The sequence below is a fragment of the Schistocerca piceifrons genome, chromosome 5, assembly GCF_021461385.2.
Source record: "Schistocerca piceifrons isolate TAMUIC-IGC-003096 chromosome 5, iqSchPice1.1, whole genome shotgun sequence".
Classification (NCBI taxonomy): Eukaryota; Metazoa; Arthropoda; class Insecta; order Orthoptera; family Acrididae; genus Schistocerca; species Schistocerca piceifrons.
Window position 1 is genome coordinate 428,315,298 of NC_060142.1, and position 21,672 is coordinate 428,336,969.

A 21,672-nucleotide genomic window follows, 5' to 3' on the forward strand; every position below is an offset into this window, starting at 1 on the left:
GAGAGAGAGAGAGAGAGAGAGAGAGAGAGAGAGAGAGAGAGATATGGGGGGGGGGGGGGGGCTTAGTAAAGTTAAAAAGGAAGAAGTGAAGCTAGTATATGCCAAATGGAATAAAGTAAATGTTTTTAAGTTAGGAAAGTAGCCATAATGCTAAGTAGAAAGATAAGAGATGTGTGTGTAAAATTCATGTGTGATCATAATGATTACAGAAATGAACAGTTTTGCTTTAACCATTATAGCCTAACAGTTTATTGTTTTGATTATGAAAGTAGTACGAGTGATGTGATACATGTACTTACTTGCTCCACTGCACCGATACCTCACAAGTGGTGACAAGCAAACAGGGCTGTATTTGGTGAAGAAAAAGTTTGGGAGAATAAACTGAAATGAGCATATTAAAATCAAAAGTGACTGTGAATAGAATAACATTAAGTGTTCACAATAGGTGGGAGTGCACACTGTTGAAAGGTGAGCTGGGACCAGCAAAGGGAATCACACAGCTGGAGCACAGTTACAAGTAACTCCGAAACGAAAACTGGAATTTTTTACATGTCGAACAGTGGAACAAATCACAAGAATCCCATAGAGCTGTTTTCAATGTTGCAATTACAGTCATTTGAGACAGTGAAAATTGTCACTAGAAGCAAGACCATAGTTGTGCCCAGCACTGCTGTACAATTATTATGGGTATCAGTTGTATTTTTTGTGTATGAAACATCGTGTGACATTTAAACAAACTGTGTTGGAAATGTATCTTACATATTTTTTGAAGTAAAATGGTGACTGTTACGACTGAACTCTTGCAACTTATTCATTACAGCTGATACTAAAGAAGTAATTAGTACAATAAATAAAAACCACGATGACTGCAAAATGAAACACAGGGGATAATCTAAGAGTTCAGGATTCTTAGAAAATAGCAAAATCAGATTGGAGGATAATATTACATACAGTAGAACACTTTTTTCAGGGTCACATAAAGATCAAAGGAAGAAACAACTACTAGTGAAGTGAGAATAGCAAATCAACTCATTGCATGGATGAAAGAACTGGAGGCAGAATGGATAAATAAGGAGAAGGATAAATGGATGAAATATAAGGCGGAACTTAAGAGATATAACAGAACTAAGTAAAAAAGAAAACACAGAAGTAAAATGCAATGTACAAGCAGTATGTAGCAATGTCACCAAAATCATCAAGATTGTAGCTGAAACAAGTGAGAAGTGCTACCAACTCTTAACTGAGCAGAAACACAAAAGAAAAGTGATGGTCTCAATTAACACAATGGGGACAGAGTGTATTGAAATCACAAAGGACAATAACAAATGCAAAAAGGCCAAGAGAGAAGTGAAAAGGTGACAAACTCAGTAGAAAAAGGGGAAACAGAGAGAAGTAAAACCACCAAGACTAATGACAAAGTCAAAGAAACTGTGTTGGAATGCATTAGAGAAGAAATTAAAGATGGAGTCAAGTAGTATCAGACACAGTGGAACTGTAGTTATAGGGTGTCACTCTCTGCTATGTGAAATAGGAAAATTTGATCCGAAAAGTTTGCATTTCTGGTGTACCTCACACTACCAGTTGGATGGTAGAGGAAAATATCATTGCTGTATCAAGAAGTTAACAAAGGATGCAAGGCAAGATGCATACACAAAGCAATGGTAATAAATTACAACACGGGCTTTTGAGGTGGCATTCCTGGAACAATAGTGCTCAGAAGAAAAATGTATTGGAATAAAATGGACATTAGTAAGTGGACTAAAATACTGAAGAAGGAATGTAAACAGATTCAATGCACAGTGACATAGAAAGTGTAAAACAAGAACACAAGACGGGAAAGAAGAAAGAGGCAAAAGATCGAGACAGTCTCAAGAATATCAAATATGTAGCAAAGCAGGAAAGTCTCAACATATTTTACAGTAGGAAAGGGAACAGAACTAAGAATAAAATGATGTACTATGAACCTTTTTACATGACAGTAATAGCCTTAACATAGTGATGTTTGATAAAAAAAAAAAATGTATGGGTGTGAATGACTTTATTAAGTTTCCAAATGATGGTTGCAATGAAAAGGGAATTACGAATGCAGCAATGCTAGGTCACACAAGGACTGCTTGCTGGGAAAGTGAAGCAGTGGCAGTGAGAATGGTGGTGGTGGTTGGGATGTTTAAGGGGGACTAAACAGCTAAGGTCATCAGTCCCCCCAGTGAGAATGAACGAAGAACAGTCTCCACAGGCAGGAAGGAGGTTTGCCCCCTCCTCCATGCAGTAGCTGAACCAAGATTAGGTATCAACATTGTGTAGACATGGGGCGATTCAGCACAACTTTGCGGATGTGTGGGGGGGTCCTCCTCTTGCCATGTTGCCAGCACTGGTTGACATGCAGGTGTACTGACCTCAGGCTGCTCACATCAAGTCAGCTGTCAATGTTTGTCAACAAATGCCATGCTCCAGTAGAGCTGGTGCAAATCTTCAACTGTTCACCCCAATAGGCAACAAAATATGTCACCATACAAATAAACAAGGTGTGATTTTGTGTGCGTGTGTGTGAGAGAGGGAGAGAGAGGGAGAGAGATAGAGGGAGGAGGAGAGAGATAGAGGGAGGGTGAGAGAGATAGAGGGAGGGTGAGAGAGATAGAGGGAGGGTGAGAGAGATAGAGGGAGGGTGAGAGAGATAGAGGGAGGGTGAGAGAGATAGAGGGAGGGTGAGAGAGATAGAGGGAGGGTGAGAGAGATAGAGGGAGGGTGAGAGAGATAGAGGGAGGGTGAGAGAGATAGAGGGAGGGTGAGAGAGATAGAGGGAGGGTGAGAGAGATAGAGGGAGGGTGAGAGAGATAGAGGGAGGGTGAGAGAGATAGAGGGAGGGTGAGAGAGATAGAGGGAGGGTGAGAGAGATAGAGGGAGGGTGAGAGAGATAGAGGGAGGGGGAGAGAGATAGAGGGAGGGGGAGAGAGATAGAGGGAGGGGGAGAGAGATAGAGGGAGGGGGAGAGAGATAGAGGGGGAGGGGAGGAGGGGGGGAGGGGAGAGAGGGGGAGGGGAGAGAGGGGAAGGGGGAGAGAGGGGAAGGGGGAGAGAGGGGAAGGGGGAGAGAGGGGAAGGGGGAGAGAGGGGGAAGGGGGAGAGAGGGGGGAGGGGGCGTGAGATAGGGGGAGAGAGGGCGTGAGATAGGGGGAGAGAGAGGGGGGGTGAGAGAGAGACGGGGGAGGGGGAGAGACGGGGAGGGGGAGAGACGGGGAGGGGGAGAGACGGGGGAGAGGGAGAGACGGGGGAGAGGGAGAGGGGGAGGGTGAGAGGGGGGAGGGTGAGAGGGGGGATGGGGAGGGGGAGGGAGGGTGGAGGGGGAGAGAGGGGGGAGCAGGAGAGAGGGGGAGGGGAGAGAGGGGGGGAGTGGGATAGAGGGGGAGGGGATGGGGAGAGAGGGGGGAGTGGGATAGAGGGGGAGGGGATGGGGAGAGAGGGGGGAGTGGGATAGAGGGGGAGGGGTGGGGGAGAGGGGGAGGGGTGGCGGAGAGGGGGGGCGAGGGGGGAGAGAGAGGGGGCGAGGGGGAGAGAGAGGGGGCGAGGGGGAGAGAGAGGGGGCGAGGGGGAGAGAGAGGGGGGCGAGGGGATAGGGAGGGGGGAGGGGGTAGGGGGTAGGGAGGGGGGAGGGGGTAGGGAGGGGGGAGGGGGTTGGGAGGGGGGGAGGGGGTAGGGAGGGGGGAGGGAGGGAGGGAGGGAGGGGGAGAGAGAGAGAGAGAGAGAGAGAGAGAACAAGTGAACTGTAATGTCGCTTTCTGTTTTTATACTGCTTATTTTTTTCTATCTTTCAGCTGACTATTTGTATAACCATGTTTATACATGTAAAACATGAAAACTTAATGACAACTTCCATTCAGTATGACACTTTTCTGAAGCGAGAGTAGCTTAGTACCGTCAGTACTATGAATCAGATGTTCGCATAATTGGCTTATTGTTGAAGAAATATTTGATGCTATTTTGTTTTTCTATAGTAATTAATCTTTTTTTCCTCAGGTACTGCTATTTTTTGATGAATGGACTGACTTTTATGTCCGGTGATGTTCTATTTCATGCATTTATACAGGTATAATGTTATGAAGGTGTTATATCTGATAAATGGGAATATATGAATGAAGGGTGAATGTCTAAATAATACTAACAATCATTGATGATTGTTGGGAGAGTAATTAATATTGTGTTACTCTGCGGGATTCATATTTTCCTGACCTTACGTATTTTTCTTGTTTTTTGTTTTATTTCCCAAAAACTTTTCTAAATTTCAAAAAAGATTTAGTGGTAGAACGTAAGCTTAACATAGTAAGTTATCTGTATCTTTTGTGTACTTTGTTGTAAGTGAAGACTCTGGTGGAAGCCCGGGTAGAGTTCAGGGTAGCATGCATAGTGGAATGAAGCAATTTTTTGAACTTACAAAAGTAGGCCTGAAAGCTAAGTAAAAATGTAAAATGGATAAACGTAAGTGTGTACCAAATATCTGTCATCAGAAATAGGAGTCAAGTCAAGGCTAGCATGCTAAGTAGAGTGATATGATTGTTTGAACTATAAAAGTAGCCAGAGTGCTAATTACTAAAAAGAAAAGGGATTGTGTGTTTATTAATAATCTGCAATCAGAATTAAGCATTTAGTGAAAAAATGTGAAAAAAGTTACAATTCAACTGTTCTGTTCTAAAAGGTTAGTATTATCATCAACAAAATAGTATGGGTGATGTGCTGCATGATTTTCAGTACTTGCTCCCAGGCTCTGGTACCTTACACTGGGATCTGAGTGACATGCCTTCCTTTCTTTTTTTGAACTTTCTCAAACCTCACCTCCCCTGCCCTCCACTCCGCTCCCTTCCCATCCCCCGTGAAGGGACTATTAGTTCCAAAAGCTAGGTAGTGTGCCAGTTTTACTTTTATGTGTGTCTGCTTGCAGTAATACATATTTTAGCTCCTGAAGGTAAATACTCGCACTCAATTCTGCCTCATAATTTGTTTCCTGTCTTTCTTCACACAACAATATCATTATATGCTAACCCATTAGTGAACAGAGAGCATGAATACTTGTGCACTATAAATTAAGTAATTCTGGTGCACTTCTTAACTATTTCCACTAATCACTCATTCAATTAAGAGAAAATGCCTAAAATGAGCAGGAAACCAGTCAATGAGGGGCCAATGTCCCATCTGTGATGCTTTTCTTATTGGATGACAGCTTACAAAAAAATTACAAATAAGATGATTTTTAATTTCACATTTCTCACTCAGGGCAATTTTGCTGAAGTGCTACTAAAGAATAAAAATTATCAAAGCAAATAAATGTCAATTATTTTACTAAACGAATATGTATGTTACAGCTGCTTATACAAGTTCTCAAAGTGTTTTATTCCTTGATTATATACAGCATAAAATAAACATCAAGTGATTCTACTTGCCTTGGCATTAATTATCTTCTTAAGCTTTATCTTGGTAACAAACAGTATTGTATGAAGAGACTCACAGATTCAATACGAAACAACTACCATTAGCATATTGAAGCACATAATTTCAACAACTTCTTTGTTATAATCAGGGACAAACACAGCAAACAGTTGTGTATCAATCTGTATTTTACTGCAGATCGAGCTGAAACCTAGCTACACCTGCAATAAAATACAGATTGATATGTGGCTATTCGCTGTGTTTATCCCTGATTATAATCATTACACAGTTGCTGAGCATGACAATTCCTGATGATCTTCCTTGTTACTACCGTATTTACTCAAATCGAAGCTGCACTTTTTTTCAGGTTTTTCTGATCCAAAAAACCGCCTGCGGCTTAGAATCGAGTGCAAAGTAAGCGGAAGTTCTGAAAAATGTTGGTAGGTGCCACCACAACTAACGTCCGCTGTCGAATATACGTAGTGCTACACAGGCATGCTTTGCAGGCACAAAGATAAATACCAAAACCTCTGCGTCAGTAAATAAATTAAAAAAAAAAGAGATGGAAGACGAGCTTTTTTCTCCGCCCCTCGTTTCGACCACTGTATTTTAATACATTATCCAACGAAGTAAATACAAATTCCGTATTGTTCATCTTCGAATGTAGCAGCATTTCAACGTACTACGAAAATCTGGCTGGCAAGACTTTGGGATGTTTGTCAATATGGCCAACTCTACGTTCTGAATTCTTTCCTACCTGTGAGAAGAGATGGTTGCTAATAGGAACTTTTATGAATTGTGAACCACATGCAGTATTCTCCTCACCATAAGAATAATACGAATATAAACATTTTGCCATGTATTCTTTCGTGTTTGCTACTATCTCATTTAAATCCTGTCTGCCTAATAAACTACGAAACTAGAGTGAGACAACAGCAAATGCGGAAGTATATACATATCGTGTCGTGTTTATATTCATATTATTCTTATGCCCAATAGTGATACAGTCAGAAATGAAGCGCGGCAATTGACTAGATTTTTAAATCTAAGATAACTCTAATTTCTGTGCAGAATGTCATGTACTAAAGAGGCGCCTACAAAGATTTTCAAACGGAGAAAAATTTTCGCTAAACTCTCGTTCAGAACATCTTCTATCATACACAGTCTATTATTTGGTTCTTGTTGATCATTATCAAAGAAAGCAGCAGTGTTAGTAACAACAAATAGCAGTCTCTTGCCATTGTTTCACTAATGAGACGATTCTCTTTTTTTTTAAATTGTAAGCGGCGGTAGCGTGTACAAAAGCAAGCCATCCCGCGAGGCCATAAACACTCATTATCAGAATGCTACAAACAATGCATGACACAGTACAGTACTGCATTTTCAGCTCAGAGTGACGTAAACACCTATAACAAAGAGAACGGCACTTATCAGATCAAATAAAAATAAGCAATCGATTCAAACCAGACAAAGCGCGTGAAAAAGGATGGGTACCTGTATAAATACGGACGGAGCGCATGGTGCATATCAATGGCTACCTGGTAAAGCTTAACTGCTAAGCTTACGATTCGAACCAAACTACTGTAGCTGTAGCGTCATTCATTTGACCTAATTGTGTCTCATATCACAATGGACCAACTTTGTTTTGATTTGGAGGCGCGGCCTAAAACTTCTCTCTCCCCTTGAATTTCGAGTCTTAAAATTCAGGTGCGGCTTAGATTCGGTAAAAAATTTTTTCCTTCATTTCGAGTCTCATTTTTCAGGTGCGGCTTAGATTCGAGTGCGGCTAAGATTCGAGTGCATACGGTAAATGAACATCTTTTCTTTTCATCACATTGAGATAAATTTGAAGAAATTTTCCACACACACACACACACACACACACACACACACACACACACACACACACACACACACACACACACACACACAGATATATATAAGAAGTTGCTTATTCATCTTCTATAGGGCAGATAAGTAAATAACTAACAGACATCTCTTCTGACCATGTGGACTAACTTTTCCAACTAAGCTAAGTTCCATATCGAAGAGGCAACAGTTTCAGTGTTTGATTACCTTAACTTTATGTAGTAACTTATAATGTTAAATCACTATTTAAAAAAAAAAGAAGATATTGGAAAATATTACCCAATGCAGGAAAAGAAACTAAGAAACTGTGCATTTGTAATTAAAAAACTGCATATTCAACTTTGGCATTCATAATGACTAGCCAGTACTTACTTCAGTGGGCTAAATTTCAGTACTACCGATAGGCCCACCTGGAAGTACAAGAAAGGTATCGTATCTTTCAGAATTATCAGTTTCTTCCTCAGTCAGAAACGAATGGGAGTGGTTAGAAATGAGAGGCAAGTTACTAGGCCCTCAGGATTGGAGGGACCCACCCCTCCCAAGAGGGAGGTACTTCTCATACTGTAATCTCCCTATAACTTTCCACAAATTAACACTCTTTTCTCTCTGAGAGAAGAACTAATAGTTCAGAGAGCAAAAATAATGTCCTTATACTATGATGTGTGTGTATTTATAGATTTACAGTACTGAATTTCACACCTCCCCCAACAACCCCCCCCACCCCCCCACTGAAGGTACGTACTGGCCAGCCCCTTTTCTTGGTAATAAAACAAGAACTCAGCATCCCTCTAACACTTTTTTTCCATATGATGCACATTTTTTCAAGGTATTTAGTTGTTTGGAGTTAAAAACAAAAAAAAAAAAAAAAACACCATTTTGTACGTTTTATGAGCCCTCCTATCAAGGGTAACAGTCACCTTCAACCAGCACCATTGCCACTACTGCAGCTTACCCCGCTGCTCACTACTATCCTTGTCATGTGAGTTAGTTTGAGTATTGCACTGCAACCCTCACCATCAGTCTTGAAATTTGATCCGTGATTGGTAGCTTTAAGGTCATTCTAGCATTTCTGTGCTGGACTGCTACTCGTTGCGCAGTTTCTCACAAGATTACATCTGCTTCTGCTTTTCCAACTATATCCATGTTCTGCAAAGTACTGTGAAGTGCATGGCAGAGAATACTTCCCACTGTACCACATATTAAGGTATGGACTGTGGGAAAAGTAACTTCTTAAATGCCACTGCGCAAGCTGTAATTAAATTAATCTTATCCTCGCAATGGCTGCATGAACAATATGTAGTATATTCCTAGATTCTTCACTTACACTGCAGAGCCGAAGAAACTGGTACACCCGCCTAATATTGTATAGGGCCCTCCATGAGCACGCAGAAGTGCCGAAACACAACATGGCGTGGACTCGACTAATATCTGAAGTAGTACTGGAGGGAACTGACACTATGAATCCTGCAGGGCTGTCCATAAATCCGTAAGAGTACGATGGGGTGGAGGTCTCTTGTGAACAGCATGTTGCAATGCATTCAAGATACGCTCAATAATGTTCATGTCTGGGGACTTTGATGGCCACCAGAGGAGTTTAAATTCAGAAGAGTGTTTCTGGAGCCACTCTGTAGCAATTCTGGTCAGGTGGGGTGCGCATTGTCCTGCTGGAATTGCCCAACTCCGTTGGAATGCACAATGGACATGAATGGATGCATGTGACGAGACAGGATGCTTATGTACATGTCACTTGCCAGAGTCATATCTAAATGTACAACGGGTCCCATATCACTCTTACTGCACACACCCCGCGCCATTAGAGACCCTCAGTCCTTTGCTGACATGTAGGGTCCATGGATTCACGAAGTTGTCTCCGTACCTCTACATGCCCGTTCGCTTGATACAATTTGTAACGAGACTCGTCCGACCGGGCAACATGTTTCCAGTTACAAATAGTCCAATGTCGGTGTTGATGGGCCTGGGCAAGGCATAAAGCTTTGTGTTACGCAGTCATCAAGGGTACATGAGTGGATATTCAGCTCCGAAAGCCCATATCGATGACGTTTCGTTGAATAGTTCACATGCTGATACTTGTTAATGGCCCAGTATTGAAATCTGCAGCAATTTGCAGAAGGGTTGCACTTCCATCACGTTGAATGGTTCTCTTCAGTCATCATTGGCCCTGTTCTTGAAGGATCTTTTTCTAGCGACAGCGATGTCAGAGATTTGATGTTTTAACGGATTCCTGATATTTACGGTACACTCATGAAATGGTTGTATGGGAAAATCCCCACTTCATCGCTCTCTCAGAGATTCTATGTCCCTTCGCTCATGCACCAACTATAACATCATGTTCAAACTCACTTAAATCTTCATAACCTGCCATTGTAGCAGCAGTAACCGATCTAGCAAATGCACCAGCCACTTGTCTTATCTAGGCATTGTCAACTGCAGCACCACATCCTGCCTGTTTACATAACTCTGTATTTGAATTCACATACCCATACAAGTTTCTTTGGCGCTTCAGTGAATACTAGTACTTTGAAGAGATAGTTTGCATCTCACTTCACAGCATCCTACCAACCAAAAATCCATTTGCCGACAGTAATATCGTGAGTGCTGTAAGCGACAATTTGCAGAAACTTACTTCAGTGGGACCAGACACATACAGACCATAATAGCCACCCCCTGATGGATAATATTAGGTGCAGTAATTTTTGGATATTAGTCACTCTGTTTCACTTAATTTATCATTTCCTTTTTTTCTAATTAGAAGACAAAAAAATCTATTCGCCAAGCGACGGCAAAAAATGCACATAAAAGACTGTTGTGATTGGCAAGCTTTTGGAGCCAGTGGCTCCTCCTTCAGGCAGAAGGGTTGAAGGGGAATGAAGAAGGGTGAAGGGAAAGGACTGGAGACACCTAGGAAAATGGGTATTTTTGGGAAAGTCACCAACAACTGCGGGTCATGGGAGACCAAAATCTACCCCTTTTCCTAGACCTCTCCAGTCGTTTCCCTTCACCCTTCTTCCTTCCCCTCCAACCTTTCTGCCTGAAGGAGGAGCCACTGGCTCTGAAAGCTTGCCAGTCACAACAATCTTATGTGTGTATTCTGCCACTAATTGGTGAGTAGATTTTTTATCTATCCAATTAAATAATTTTATCACTAATTGATTGTTTTCATTGTTATATTTTCTTTTTTTCGTTAGAACAACTCCAAAATCTTCATGTGATAGTTGCAGTGTATGAAGTAAAAGTGGATAATAGCTGCAAAATATTACCTCAGAGTATGTAGGTCTACAAATCGCTCTTTAATGGACATAAAGATAATAATATACAATCAAATGTTCATACCTCAAACTATTCTGGTTAAATAATATTTAAAATAAATTGGAAAATTTGTTGTGACTTTTTTACATTAAATGAACAAACTATTCTTAAATATAAGTTTATTCTAAATAATTATGAGTTTCTTATGTATTAAATGATGTCCACTTTCTGGATCTTCCAAACTTCCAATATTTTCAGCAGCTCAAATTATTTTAATGCTGATACTCGCATGTATTTAATATATTTTACGTTATTTCATTTTAAGAACTCAGTCATTACACCAGCCATACTGTACCCTAATTTAGTACTGTCATTCACTACATTTAGGCTTAGTTTCTTTACAAGCTTTCTGTTGTTCTAATTTATAGCCCTTTTACTTCTCTCTTATTTTTATTACATCTGGTACTGTGTGGATGCACTGTGCTGTCATACATTTATATTGCTTTTCCAGTTGTGTATACTATTTTAATCCTGACTAAGCTTTTTATACGTAAACATTATTTTAGTTGTTAAAAGATGAGTCTATGCACAGTTACCGATGATATCGGTTGGCATCACTCCCATGCAGCACTTTAGCAGTCGTTGTTAAATTGCATAACTCTTGGATATATTTTTACAAACTATCCAATACCCGTTTTTAGTTTTATTTTTACTGTTATGCATTCTGTCACTTTGTCTTTTGGCTATTTTTGCTGAACATTTACATTGCGTGTTATTATATTTATTTTCATACTTTTAGTTTTATTTTTACCAGTCTTGTAAACCATTATGTAAGTGGATAGACCAGTCAGTCCTCGTTTTCTCCACATTTTCAGCTATGATCTCGGTTCCCCACCTCAATGGCTGCTACACACTGCTTCAGTTACTTATTTATTAATTTTTTTCAGTTTTGTCCAGTCCCATTCATTTGTTTGGTATGGAAGTGATCTCTCATGACTGACTGGCCCACGTTTACATTTTCTTAATTATGTGAGCAATACCGCTTTTCACAGCTTTACCTTTAATTCTGATACATCAGCCTAGTAGTTCTTGTAAGCTAGTAGCTACCCTACTTGATTCACTGTTGGTGGCAACTGAAGGAGGAGCTTTAGGCTTCGAAACCAGTCATTTAATAAATAAGAAAGGGACATAGATTTTTTTCTGGGGGAGGGGTGGCAGGGAGGGCAGGGGGGGGGGGGGGGGGTTCAGTTCTGCTGAAGTATAAGATTTTCATTCAGGTCCGTATCCCAAAATATGAATGGAAATGAAGGCACTGCAGTACAAAAATTGTGATGCTTATTGATGCTGATGTAAATGGCTCCGTAAATCGCTCCTACTTAGTGCCTGTAGACTGCATGTTATGCATCATTCCATTTCAAATGCTTTCATTCTCACCACATGACAATATATTCTTTAATATTTCAAATCAGTCAGCATTGGTTAACTTACTTCTGTCAATAAATGAAGAAATGGAGAAAAGCTAATACCATAGTTTCCGTCTTCTGAACTGATTACATCAGACTGAAACAAGAAGTGAAACTAGAACTAGTTTCCTAAACTTTTCATATCTTCAGCACTTTCTTTAAGGTCTTCATTGGGCGATTCCAGTTTCGCCACTTTGAAAAAATGATTTAATTTGTGGTTGCAAAGTTATTTTTTGAGATGTTGGCACCATGACAGTTCCCAAAAAGAGGCAATAAACATGGGAAATGTTCGGTGTCGATATGTGGCATTGTAGGGCTAAAATAACCATAAATGCCATGTGTTAAGGAAAAAGAATGAAAGTAGGCTAAGTAAGGTGATTTTCTAGAATGTGTTTTCTAGTGTGTGATCTACAAAATAAGAAATTACAGAGAACGAAATGTTTAAAAATTCCACAGACTGACTTTGGTAATCCTCCAGATGGGGTGTGGGAGGAATGAAGATGGGTGCAAAAGGACGAGCAACAACTGCCGCAGGGGTGAGGAATGGTATGGGAGTAATAATTTTTGCCATCTTACTCAGTGCTGACAAGACACTAGTAGTTTTTGTGCCATGCTTACCAACTACTTTATATGGTAGAAATGTGACACTCACAAATAATAAGATTTCAAGGAAGCACTTTTTTTTTTACAGTCATTCACACTGACATGTGGTACTTATTTGTGGCAAATAATACAAAATTAAATTATTCTGATACAAATAGTCAATGAACAAGAAAGGAATAACATTTAACATATATTACAAATAATATAAACCAGTTGTGCAAGAGAGTAGTACACTGAACATTGAGTTTAGTACATTAGAGGGAAAAAAATCAGGCACAAATCAAACTTCAGCACTAAATCAGTGTTCCAAATCCGTAACTAAACAGTTTTCAAATTTAGATTCTTATGAAGGAACACCTGGGTCTTTCAGCTGGAAGCATGCTGCTGTTTATTTTTAGTCAGAGCTTGATAATTCTTCTCAGTTAAGCTTAACTTCACTCCCAAGTCCTCTTCAGCATTAAGGCTGTGGCTGTTTCTGTATTTATTTTTAAAGTACAATAACTAAGAAAACACACTTTCACACATGTAGGTAGTAACACATGCCACTAAAAATTGGATAAGAAGGAGAACCATATTCGCTTTTGTTCCCATCCAAAAAGGTAGCCGAGTTTTCTATTCGCAAGCACCTTGGATTGTACTGTTGCTAGTCACATCGACGAAAGTTTATTTCGTGATTACTTCTTCCTCAAAATGGATTTCTTATCCAGTCATATTTTGTGCAATTTTTGGAAAGGGCTTTTCTTAATTTCTTTGAAGAACTTCTAAATGTGTAATAAAGTCTCAAACAAAATCTTCTATGGGAACTAGTTCACTGTTTTCCAAAAATAATATACGAGTAGGTAATGCAAAAAACTTGCTGTTCAGTGCTTGTGAACTAATAACAGTCAACTTTATCTTGGAAGGTGTTATTTTGTTATCTGCTAAGAAAGTTGTCATGCTGCCTCCTTGCAGACCTGTATTTAAAATATGAACCGTGTCAAAGATATCAGGGAAATAGGTCAATATCGATAACTTTTGATTATCAATGAAAAATTCTTCATATAATATACCAGTGTTTTCATCACTGAGAAACATAAAAACCTTGGACCTCAGTTCAAATATTCTGTTTAAAATCTTTCCGCAAGAGAGCCATCTTACTTCAGTACGTAGGAGCCATATCGCCACGTCATAGTATGAATAACTCTGAGTGTAGAGCCCCTGCCTTGTTGCAGTTTATAGCCTTTACAGGGTCTGTTAAAACAATATCAAGAGTTCTGGGGCTTCGGTCATATACTTGGCAGCTAATACATATCATACGGTGTGTGCTTTAACAGCCAGGTGCAACTTCCTTCACTTTTGCTGTCAGCCCCATTAAGTGACTATACATTGCCTGGGGCTTATCTGTACAAACACCAACATTTTTTCCAAGGAATAACTACTTTAAAAAAATAAAAGTTCAATCTGAAAATGTTTATTGACTTAAGTGGTTTGGAAATAAAAACTCTTCTCTCGTATCTTCAGGAGGGTCAGAATGTACAATAAAAAGTTACTGTGCCATATTTGTGACATCTGTACTATAGTCCATTTGAAGAGCGAAGTAAATCCACTCTTTTAGTTGTATTAACTACGTTTCTTCAATATTAGAAGACATGTCTTCAGTTCACCTTACTGTTGGATAATGGAACTTCTTTCCTGTTCCAGACTCAAACATTCTCCATACAATGATACCATTCAATGTAATACCCAGCAAAGCAACAATAAACCATTCACTGTGTAATGACTATTGCAGCACCACACATTGGTGCACCGTGTAAGCTGGCAGCAGTTGCAAAGCAGCACAAAAACTTTCGTATAAACACTGAAGAGATTTGATCAAAACATCAACGTCAAAACAAGATGAATCATTCCCAGCCAAAGCAGTGATGACTATGACAGGCGGTGTGAGGAAGATACAATCTGACCTTCCTGTGTCCTATGTATAGGACGAAGCAAACATTCTATGATTAATCCATTTTCCTTAACATTATACAGATGCTACTCTTATCAATCATTTCCTTATTATGAAGTAAAGAAACATAAGCAAATAATTTTACTTATAGCAGTACGTGTTTTGTTTACTTGTATGAGAACAACTTGCAATGTCCTTGCGTATCATTGTCTGGGAACCCCAGCTCCTAACAGACCTGTTCAAAAAATAAAAACAAAATAAAATAAAATAAAATAATATTACTGCATTATTTTACTCACTAGGACAAGGTAACTATTAACGCTGACAGTATTAGCATGCCAGTCAGTAGATTATTGTTTTTTTCATTGGCCGATTAGCTCCATTCGGTAAAATGAAGATTGTGATTCAGATGTGGTGACTTCTGATTCTACACTTCTATTTTGAAGTTATTTAGCTTTAAATGAAAAGGTGTGACGGCCATGTCGTAACCTTGCAGCATCTTACTTTGTACACCCTACGAATTCATCAATGTAATTCTAAAGTTTTCGTGATGCTTACACTGTGCTTGCCAATCTATATGAGCTGACTCTAATTGTACGTGGCACTGCATTAGCCATCACACAATAAACTGCTTGACCTTGAACTGTTTCATTATTTAATTTCATTTCACATTCACAGCTACAGATAAGTACCAGAAGTGAAAATGAACATAGCCCTGAAGAGCCTTTACGAAACCTTGTTACTTTTCATCACAGCAAGTCGTCAGTACATAACAGAAGCTGCAAATCTCAACACTGTGGCAAATTTCTCCCCGTAACATTCCACTGAATATGCAATACTGCTATGGCTTATGGCAGAAAACCAGATCTGCGATGCTGGATTTATGTGATTTTGGCATATTCAACAGTTTTCAGTTTGCTTCAATATTGTTATCAATTTTTTCTGTTTTCCAGACTAACACAATGTGGAATGCTATCAAAATTGCATATTTTAAAGCATAATTTGTAGCTGTGGCATGTCAGGGAAGGGTGGGCTGTCCTTTATAGCCAGTACCGGAATGAAATATAAATCAAAAATTATTTATTTTGGTATGCGAAACTATAGTATGGCTACTCTCTGGCTTCCCCCTTCCCCCATACAGCAGGCCATATGGGCATAGTAATTTCATCCCTATAATTGAGTAATGAAACATTTTCCATTTGATTACAAACATTATTCTATACATTACAGTACATATAAAGTCACATTTCCACTCTTGAAGTGTTGTTCCCCAATGGGTCTTCTGGAGCATCAAACTTATTTTTAATCCATTTAAAAGGCCCTATAAACAGACTATTTATGGTTTATTTAAGTTGTAATCCCACAACCTCAGTACCGAATGGATCACATGAAAGTTACATTTATTGTCATGTAAGGCTAGCATGATTAAATTAATACAATTATTTAGTAAAACTGCACTCCTCCAAAATACAAATAAAAAGAACTTACTGTGAAATATCACCTCTGATGAACTGGCCAACCAACACATCTGTCATGCTAAGTTCTACAATTCTGCTCTTGCTATCAGTGTGAAGAAATGTTTTAGGAGTTCCACAGACTCTACTTTTATTTGTAAACAAATACATGCTTGGTGATCGGACAATGACCCTAGGACGCAGCCACCACTTTACAATTCCCATTTTTTATATAATTGAGTTGGACTGTTTCAAGACAAGTCATGTCACATGAGCTAAACAAAATATGTGGCATAAAAAGCACATTATATCACAGACAACTGATCGTTATCCACTCAATATATGAATAAAAACTCTGTACCTCACTTTCTGGGGAGAAGGAGGGGAGGGGGAGCACGAGTGTCCCCTACTGCCTCCCCTTGTAGCTGCCTGTGGGTATACTGTTGTTACATCATTGAAGTATTAGAAGTGTTCTACCTTTTGGTAATCACTATCATGACTAAACCTTTTTTTCTTAATTATCTCAGATGCTGTAGCTCCACTCTACAGATATCAACAGAAGTTGATATTCATTGGTGTTGTGTTAAGCTTGGACCTCAGTGGAGAGAGAGGTGCAAAGAAAGCAGGCAATGTTACCTGTATGCTACACAATGATGTTGATTTAGGCACACATCACGCAGAATCCGTGGCTCTGGTATTAATTAAACAAGACATTAACAGGGTTTTTTGGAAGCATATCACAGAGTAGTTCATGTTGAAACACACTCGTTATACTATTTATTTTTCAGTTGATACAAGTTAAATGAGTTTGCTCCACTACTATAATGCTGCCGCTGTTAGATCACTAGAGTTGGCAGCAGTCAAAATAGAAAGATGGTCACCATGAAATGTTCCAATAAGTAGAGCGCCAAAGCGCAACTTGGCATTGCAACCTAATAGACACTGTGGCACATCTCACTGCTGCCAAACATTGCAATCTAACACCCATGACAGTAATTTAACCTCATATCCCTTATAATTAATAACTGCCATATTTTAACATGAGCGATTTTAAATAAACACAAAATGGAAGCAGGTTAGACCTCCTCAATATCTATGTCCCTGCTGACAACTGAAGGAGTTTTTATTCTATTAACATTTGTAATGGTCCTAGATAATTTCTGAGCTGTTGAAAGTATCTGCAGTGTGGACAAGCTATATTCAAAGGATGCATCCATACCACCTCTTCTTTCTCGTTTTCAATAATCACATTTTTGTCATGAATGATCCACTATTACCGCCATCAGACATTCCACAGAACATAGTTTCTGCTTCACACACTGCAGTAATCCACTCAAATAGCACTATAAACATCGACAGGATAAAGGTTGCCAGTGGGGAACAAAAGCAGCAGCAAGCAGCGATGTCCCAGCAGCTAGGCTGCAGTGTAAACCTACCCTAAGAACTACAATGTGCATTATGTGCTGCAATCTTATGTGCCTCCCAAAAAGAATTCTTCCTGTTACAATACAGAAACTATCTCACCTTACAAACACATCAGGATGAGCAAAATAATCAGCATACATCTCCAGCAGGGATCGCCTCTCAAGGATAAATGTGGGTAAAGCGACTTTGGTAAGGTCCATACCAATCTTCACTTGGGATAGCAGATGTGCAACAACAGACCCATGATTCTCCATTGACCCAACTGAAGAAAAGAAGCAAAGACACATCGTATCAATAAAATATTTACAACACATTCTTGTTTAGCATGTAAAGAAAAGTATAATTGACATGCAACACAAAAATAATAAATTTATCTTTTTCGATTCTTATTATTCTTCTTTACCTCCACTGATGCATTCCTGATCCACTGATGAAGCTGTTTGGAAGAATCCATGGAAAGTGCCTTGCATTATTCCTTCACAGAAAGAAACTTCTTCTGTTGGGATGGCATAAAGCATCATTTCCAAAGGAGATAATGCGAGTTTACAGTATGAACATGCATTTTGATTTGAATGGACCTGTATTTACAGTATGGACAATGAGGATCTGAGTAGCTTGGACAGCATGTTCCAACTCACACAAAAGATTACAAGAGAACTCCTGAGTTTGAGTGTTAAATGTGATACAGAATTCTGGAGAGGAGCACAGAATAGAGAACAAATTTTAAGCTCTAAGCTCACAATCTGGCTTAGAAAACTTAGGTGGTATTTCATTTTGAAATACTGAAGGACAGGATGTCTTTGAGTGTACTGGATATATAGGATCAAGGTATTTGCTGTTAGGAAAGCTGAAAGTGCTGCTATTTCATAAAATGTTCTCTGTTGTGCCACTCAAAGTGGACAAAGTTACTTAACACTGAAGTAGGTACATGGGGATCAAAGCTGGGCTGGTCTGTGGGGCTTGGCCAGCTGGCACTAATGCTCCTTCACTGATGCACAGATGGAACTCTGACCAGGGGTGACTGATGTGGAAATTCTATCATATCACACTTATAAACATTTAATGCATACAACATTTAATGCACACAATACAGCATGCAAAACTAGGTCACATTATTTTCTGAACTTACCCATCCTTATTTAATATCAAAAATATCCAGATTTTTTTTGTCTTAAGTTAATAATAGAATATTCATGTTCAGATAATATTTTGTGAGGATCTATTCATTTACAATACATAGTGTTTCATATCATACTGATCCACATTTAAGTGCAATCTGATGTGACACTCATCATATTGATGCTGATCAATTGATCCAAAAGCTAAATCAAATTGTAAAGTAAGGCACATCACTAGGATGCTAAGGAAGAGACAACAGTGTCAACAAAAAGGAAGCAAGTTAAAGTGAGGGTAATGCATATAAACAAGACTTTGGTATTCAGACTGGAGAGTAGCTCCAAGTCGAAAGGTGAGTTACTCTGCCTTCAGGACACAAGTTTGTAAAGTTTGCACGATTTTGATTTCTTGGTGGCAAGTGGCCAACAGCAGAAGTGACTTTTCAGGATTCCAGTTCATAATGTGACTTAGAACTTTTTCCACATGTGAGACCATAAAGGAACTTAAAAAGATTTTGTAGAGAACTGTGTTGGTAGACATTGTGGAATTAACAGTCCGACCAATTATTTGTGAATTGCGAGGTCGATTCTCCGTCTGCCCGCTAGAGTTGCTGAGATAACTAATGCCACAACAGCAGAGTTGTTCTAATGAATAAAATATTTTATTTTTAAAGTAGCCCTTGTGTTGCCTAGCTCCTCTGTTATAATCAACTCCAGCTACATTCATTTATTTACACTGCAGTTAACAAGTCTGTAAAGAACTACACTTGTAATTTTCTTTAAAAAATAGGAATTGTTTCGCAGTAGTTTATAGTCTGGACAATAACTGATGGGCCAAAGTCAATTCATGCAAATTTAATCTGATTCCCCTTATAAGAAATGTTTACTGAGACAGGGTAATAATTAAAGGAACTCCAAATCTACGTAGGACATGTGTTTCCTCTGTCTTTTCACCCTGAAAGAAATTATCAAAAGCACTGTTTCCAGTTCCTAATAGTGTTCTCTACATCTGTATGTTTTTGTAAATCATATTCCCAAGCAAGTAGATTGTGCATCCTTCACTAAGTGGTGTCAGATGATAGAATGGTGTATACAGAAAACTGAAGTAACATACAATGACAGTACATAGCAAATAGTTTATGGGAAAAGAAGCAATTGCGTAACTTTCCCAAAACTCTCATCATATTTTACAACCTACATGCTTTTCCTACTTCACAACCAGTTTTTCTTACAAAAATGGGTGTAGCATATGTCTCTCAATACAGAACAGCCATCTTTTGGTGCTGATGTATGCATAATATCTCTCTTGCACGCATAACATTTGGAAGTGCATCCACTGAGCTATGGTTGTGCAGTAAGGCATCTGATACTGAGAAGACAAATAAACATTTTTAATTGCACTAATACCTCAAACAGAGACAGCTTACCAAACCTTTTTTCTGTATCATAAATTTTATAGAGTGCATGCTTTTATGCAATCAAGTCAACATGGCAGTTCACTCACACCGTGAGGTGATATGGGAAATTTGTAAACTAAACACTGTTAGACATCCTGGAAAATATGGGCTGAATTCAACGCCACCAGCTCAACCACTTAAATTAAGTACATTTGCCAATTTTTGGTGCACTGACAGTTGCATTAGATTTTGGTGCACAATGACAGAAACTCCATTTCTTCAGTTGATATTTTGGCTGTATACATTTTGGCCATTTTCTGAGTGAGCTGACAGACTGAAGCTACAAAACATTCGTTGGCATTTAATATTCGATCAACTGATGGGAAATGTTGTAATTAAGGTATGCTGAAACTGAATAAATGTTTTCAATAATTGAATATAGAAACTGCAAATGAAAGAGATGTGGAAGTGACATGAAGTACAGTGAAGAATACCACACCAATTTTTACAGGAAGATGTTCCAAAACAAATGAAAGGTAACTAAGTGTGATCCAATGAAGACTGAAAAAGTTATACACATGAGAGAGACTGCACAGCATTATCGGTTCAATATCTGCATGAAGAAAAACTGAAGATTGAAATTTCCAAAAAATAAACTGAGCCACACTAAGAAGGGTAAGCAAGAGTACATACATGAAGCATTGTGGAGACAGCCAGAGAAAAAATTATCGAGGGAACAGAACCAAGACCAGGGTGACAACGATCAGTAGAGCGTTGTCAGCAGCTGGTTAACAGGTCAGAGAGGTGATGGATGAGCTGTATAGGATATTATCAATAAGGTCCCGGTAATGTTATTGGCACATTTCAAGAACTCCTGCTTTTCCTTGCAGCTTTTCACTGCAAATGTGGCATCCACATGTTGATGACGCTGTAAGGAAGAAACCTGTTTACATAGAATTCCTGACAGCTTTCAAAGTGGAGGTACTGTAGGTGGTTGGGGCACCTGATATGAACAGACATATTTATGCAGACATCTGAGAAGTGGAGATTGACATCTATGAAGGTGGCTCGTTGAGCTGAGAAGCACAAAGTGAAATGGATTAGGGAGTATGTATTGTGGTTATGGAGGAAAGAGGAATGGTTGTCCTTGCCATGAATGCATATCGTGGAAATGTCTTCAACGAAATCTAAACTAGATAAGAGGTTTCAGGTACGGACTGGATGAGTAGGATTCCTCCAGATGGCCCATAAATAAGTTGGCATAGCATGATGCCATACCATATCATTTAAATACTCCTTTCCAGCACAAGTTTCTCTGAAATATTCAACATATCTTAGGGTCTCATAAGCCTGTTTCCCAATGCCTCACCTTATCTTTTCCCTTCTTCATGGTCCACACCGCTCTCTTCTATTTTTCTCCTCCCCATCTCCCTCCTCATCTGCACCTTTCCCCCCCCCCCCCACACCCCCCCATTCAATTTTCCCAAAACCGAAAGAATTCAAGCGAGCTACTTGCTCAAGTAGAAAATTATGGCTATCACTTTGTACGTTGAAAAGGACTCTTTGGACTGAATACATGAAACGTGGGGTGCTATTCCAACATACACATACTGGAAAATCCTCATCAAACTGAGATGAGCTATGCACACACTAGATGCAGGTCATCCGAAACAGTCTTCCTCCAAAAAAATGGACATCAGCACATCACTGCTCTTGCCGAAGGGAAAATTCAGCA

At 39.3% G+C, this 21,672-nt stretch overlaps 1 protein-coding gene across 4 annotated transcripts in view; it reads right to left on the minus strand.

Moving 5' to 3' along the window:
• LOC124797845 (oxysterol-binding protein-related protein 9) overlaps positions 1–21,672 on the minus strand; it is a 513,791-nt gene that overhangs the window by 48,120 nt on the left and 443,999 nt on the right. For all 4 annotated transcript variants that reach the window (XM_047260898.1, XM_047260896.1, XM_047260897.1 and 1 more), the window contains one exon: positions 17,525–17,687. In XM_047260898.1, the coding sequence (XP_047116854.1) occupies positions 17,525–17,687 (163 nt within the window). The remainder of the gene's footprint in view (positions 1–17,524; positions 17,688–21,672) is intronic.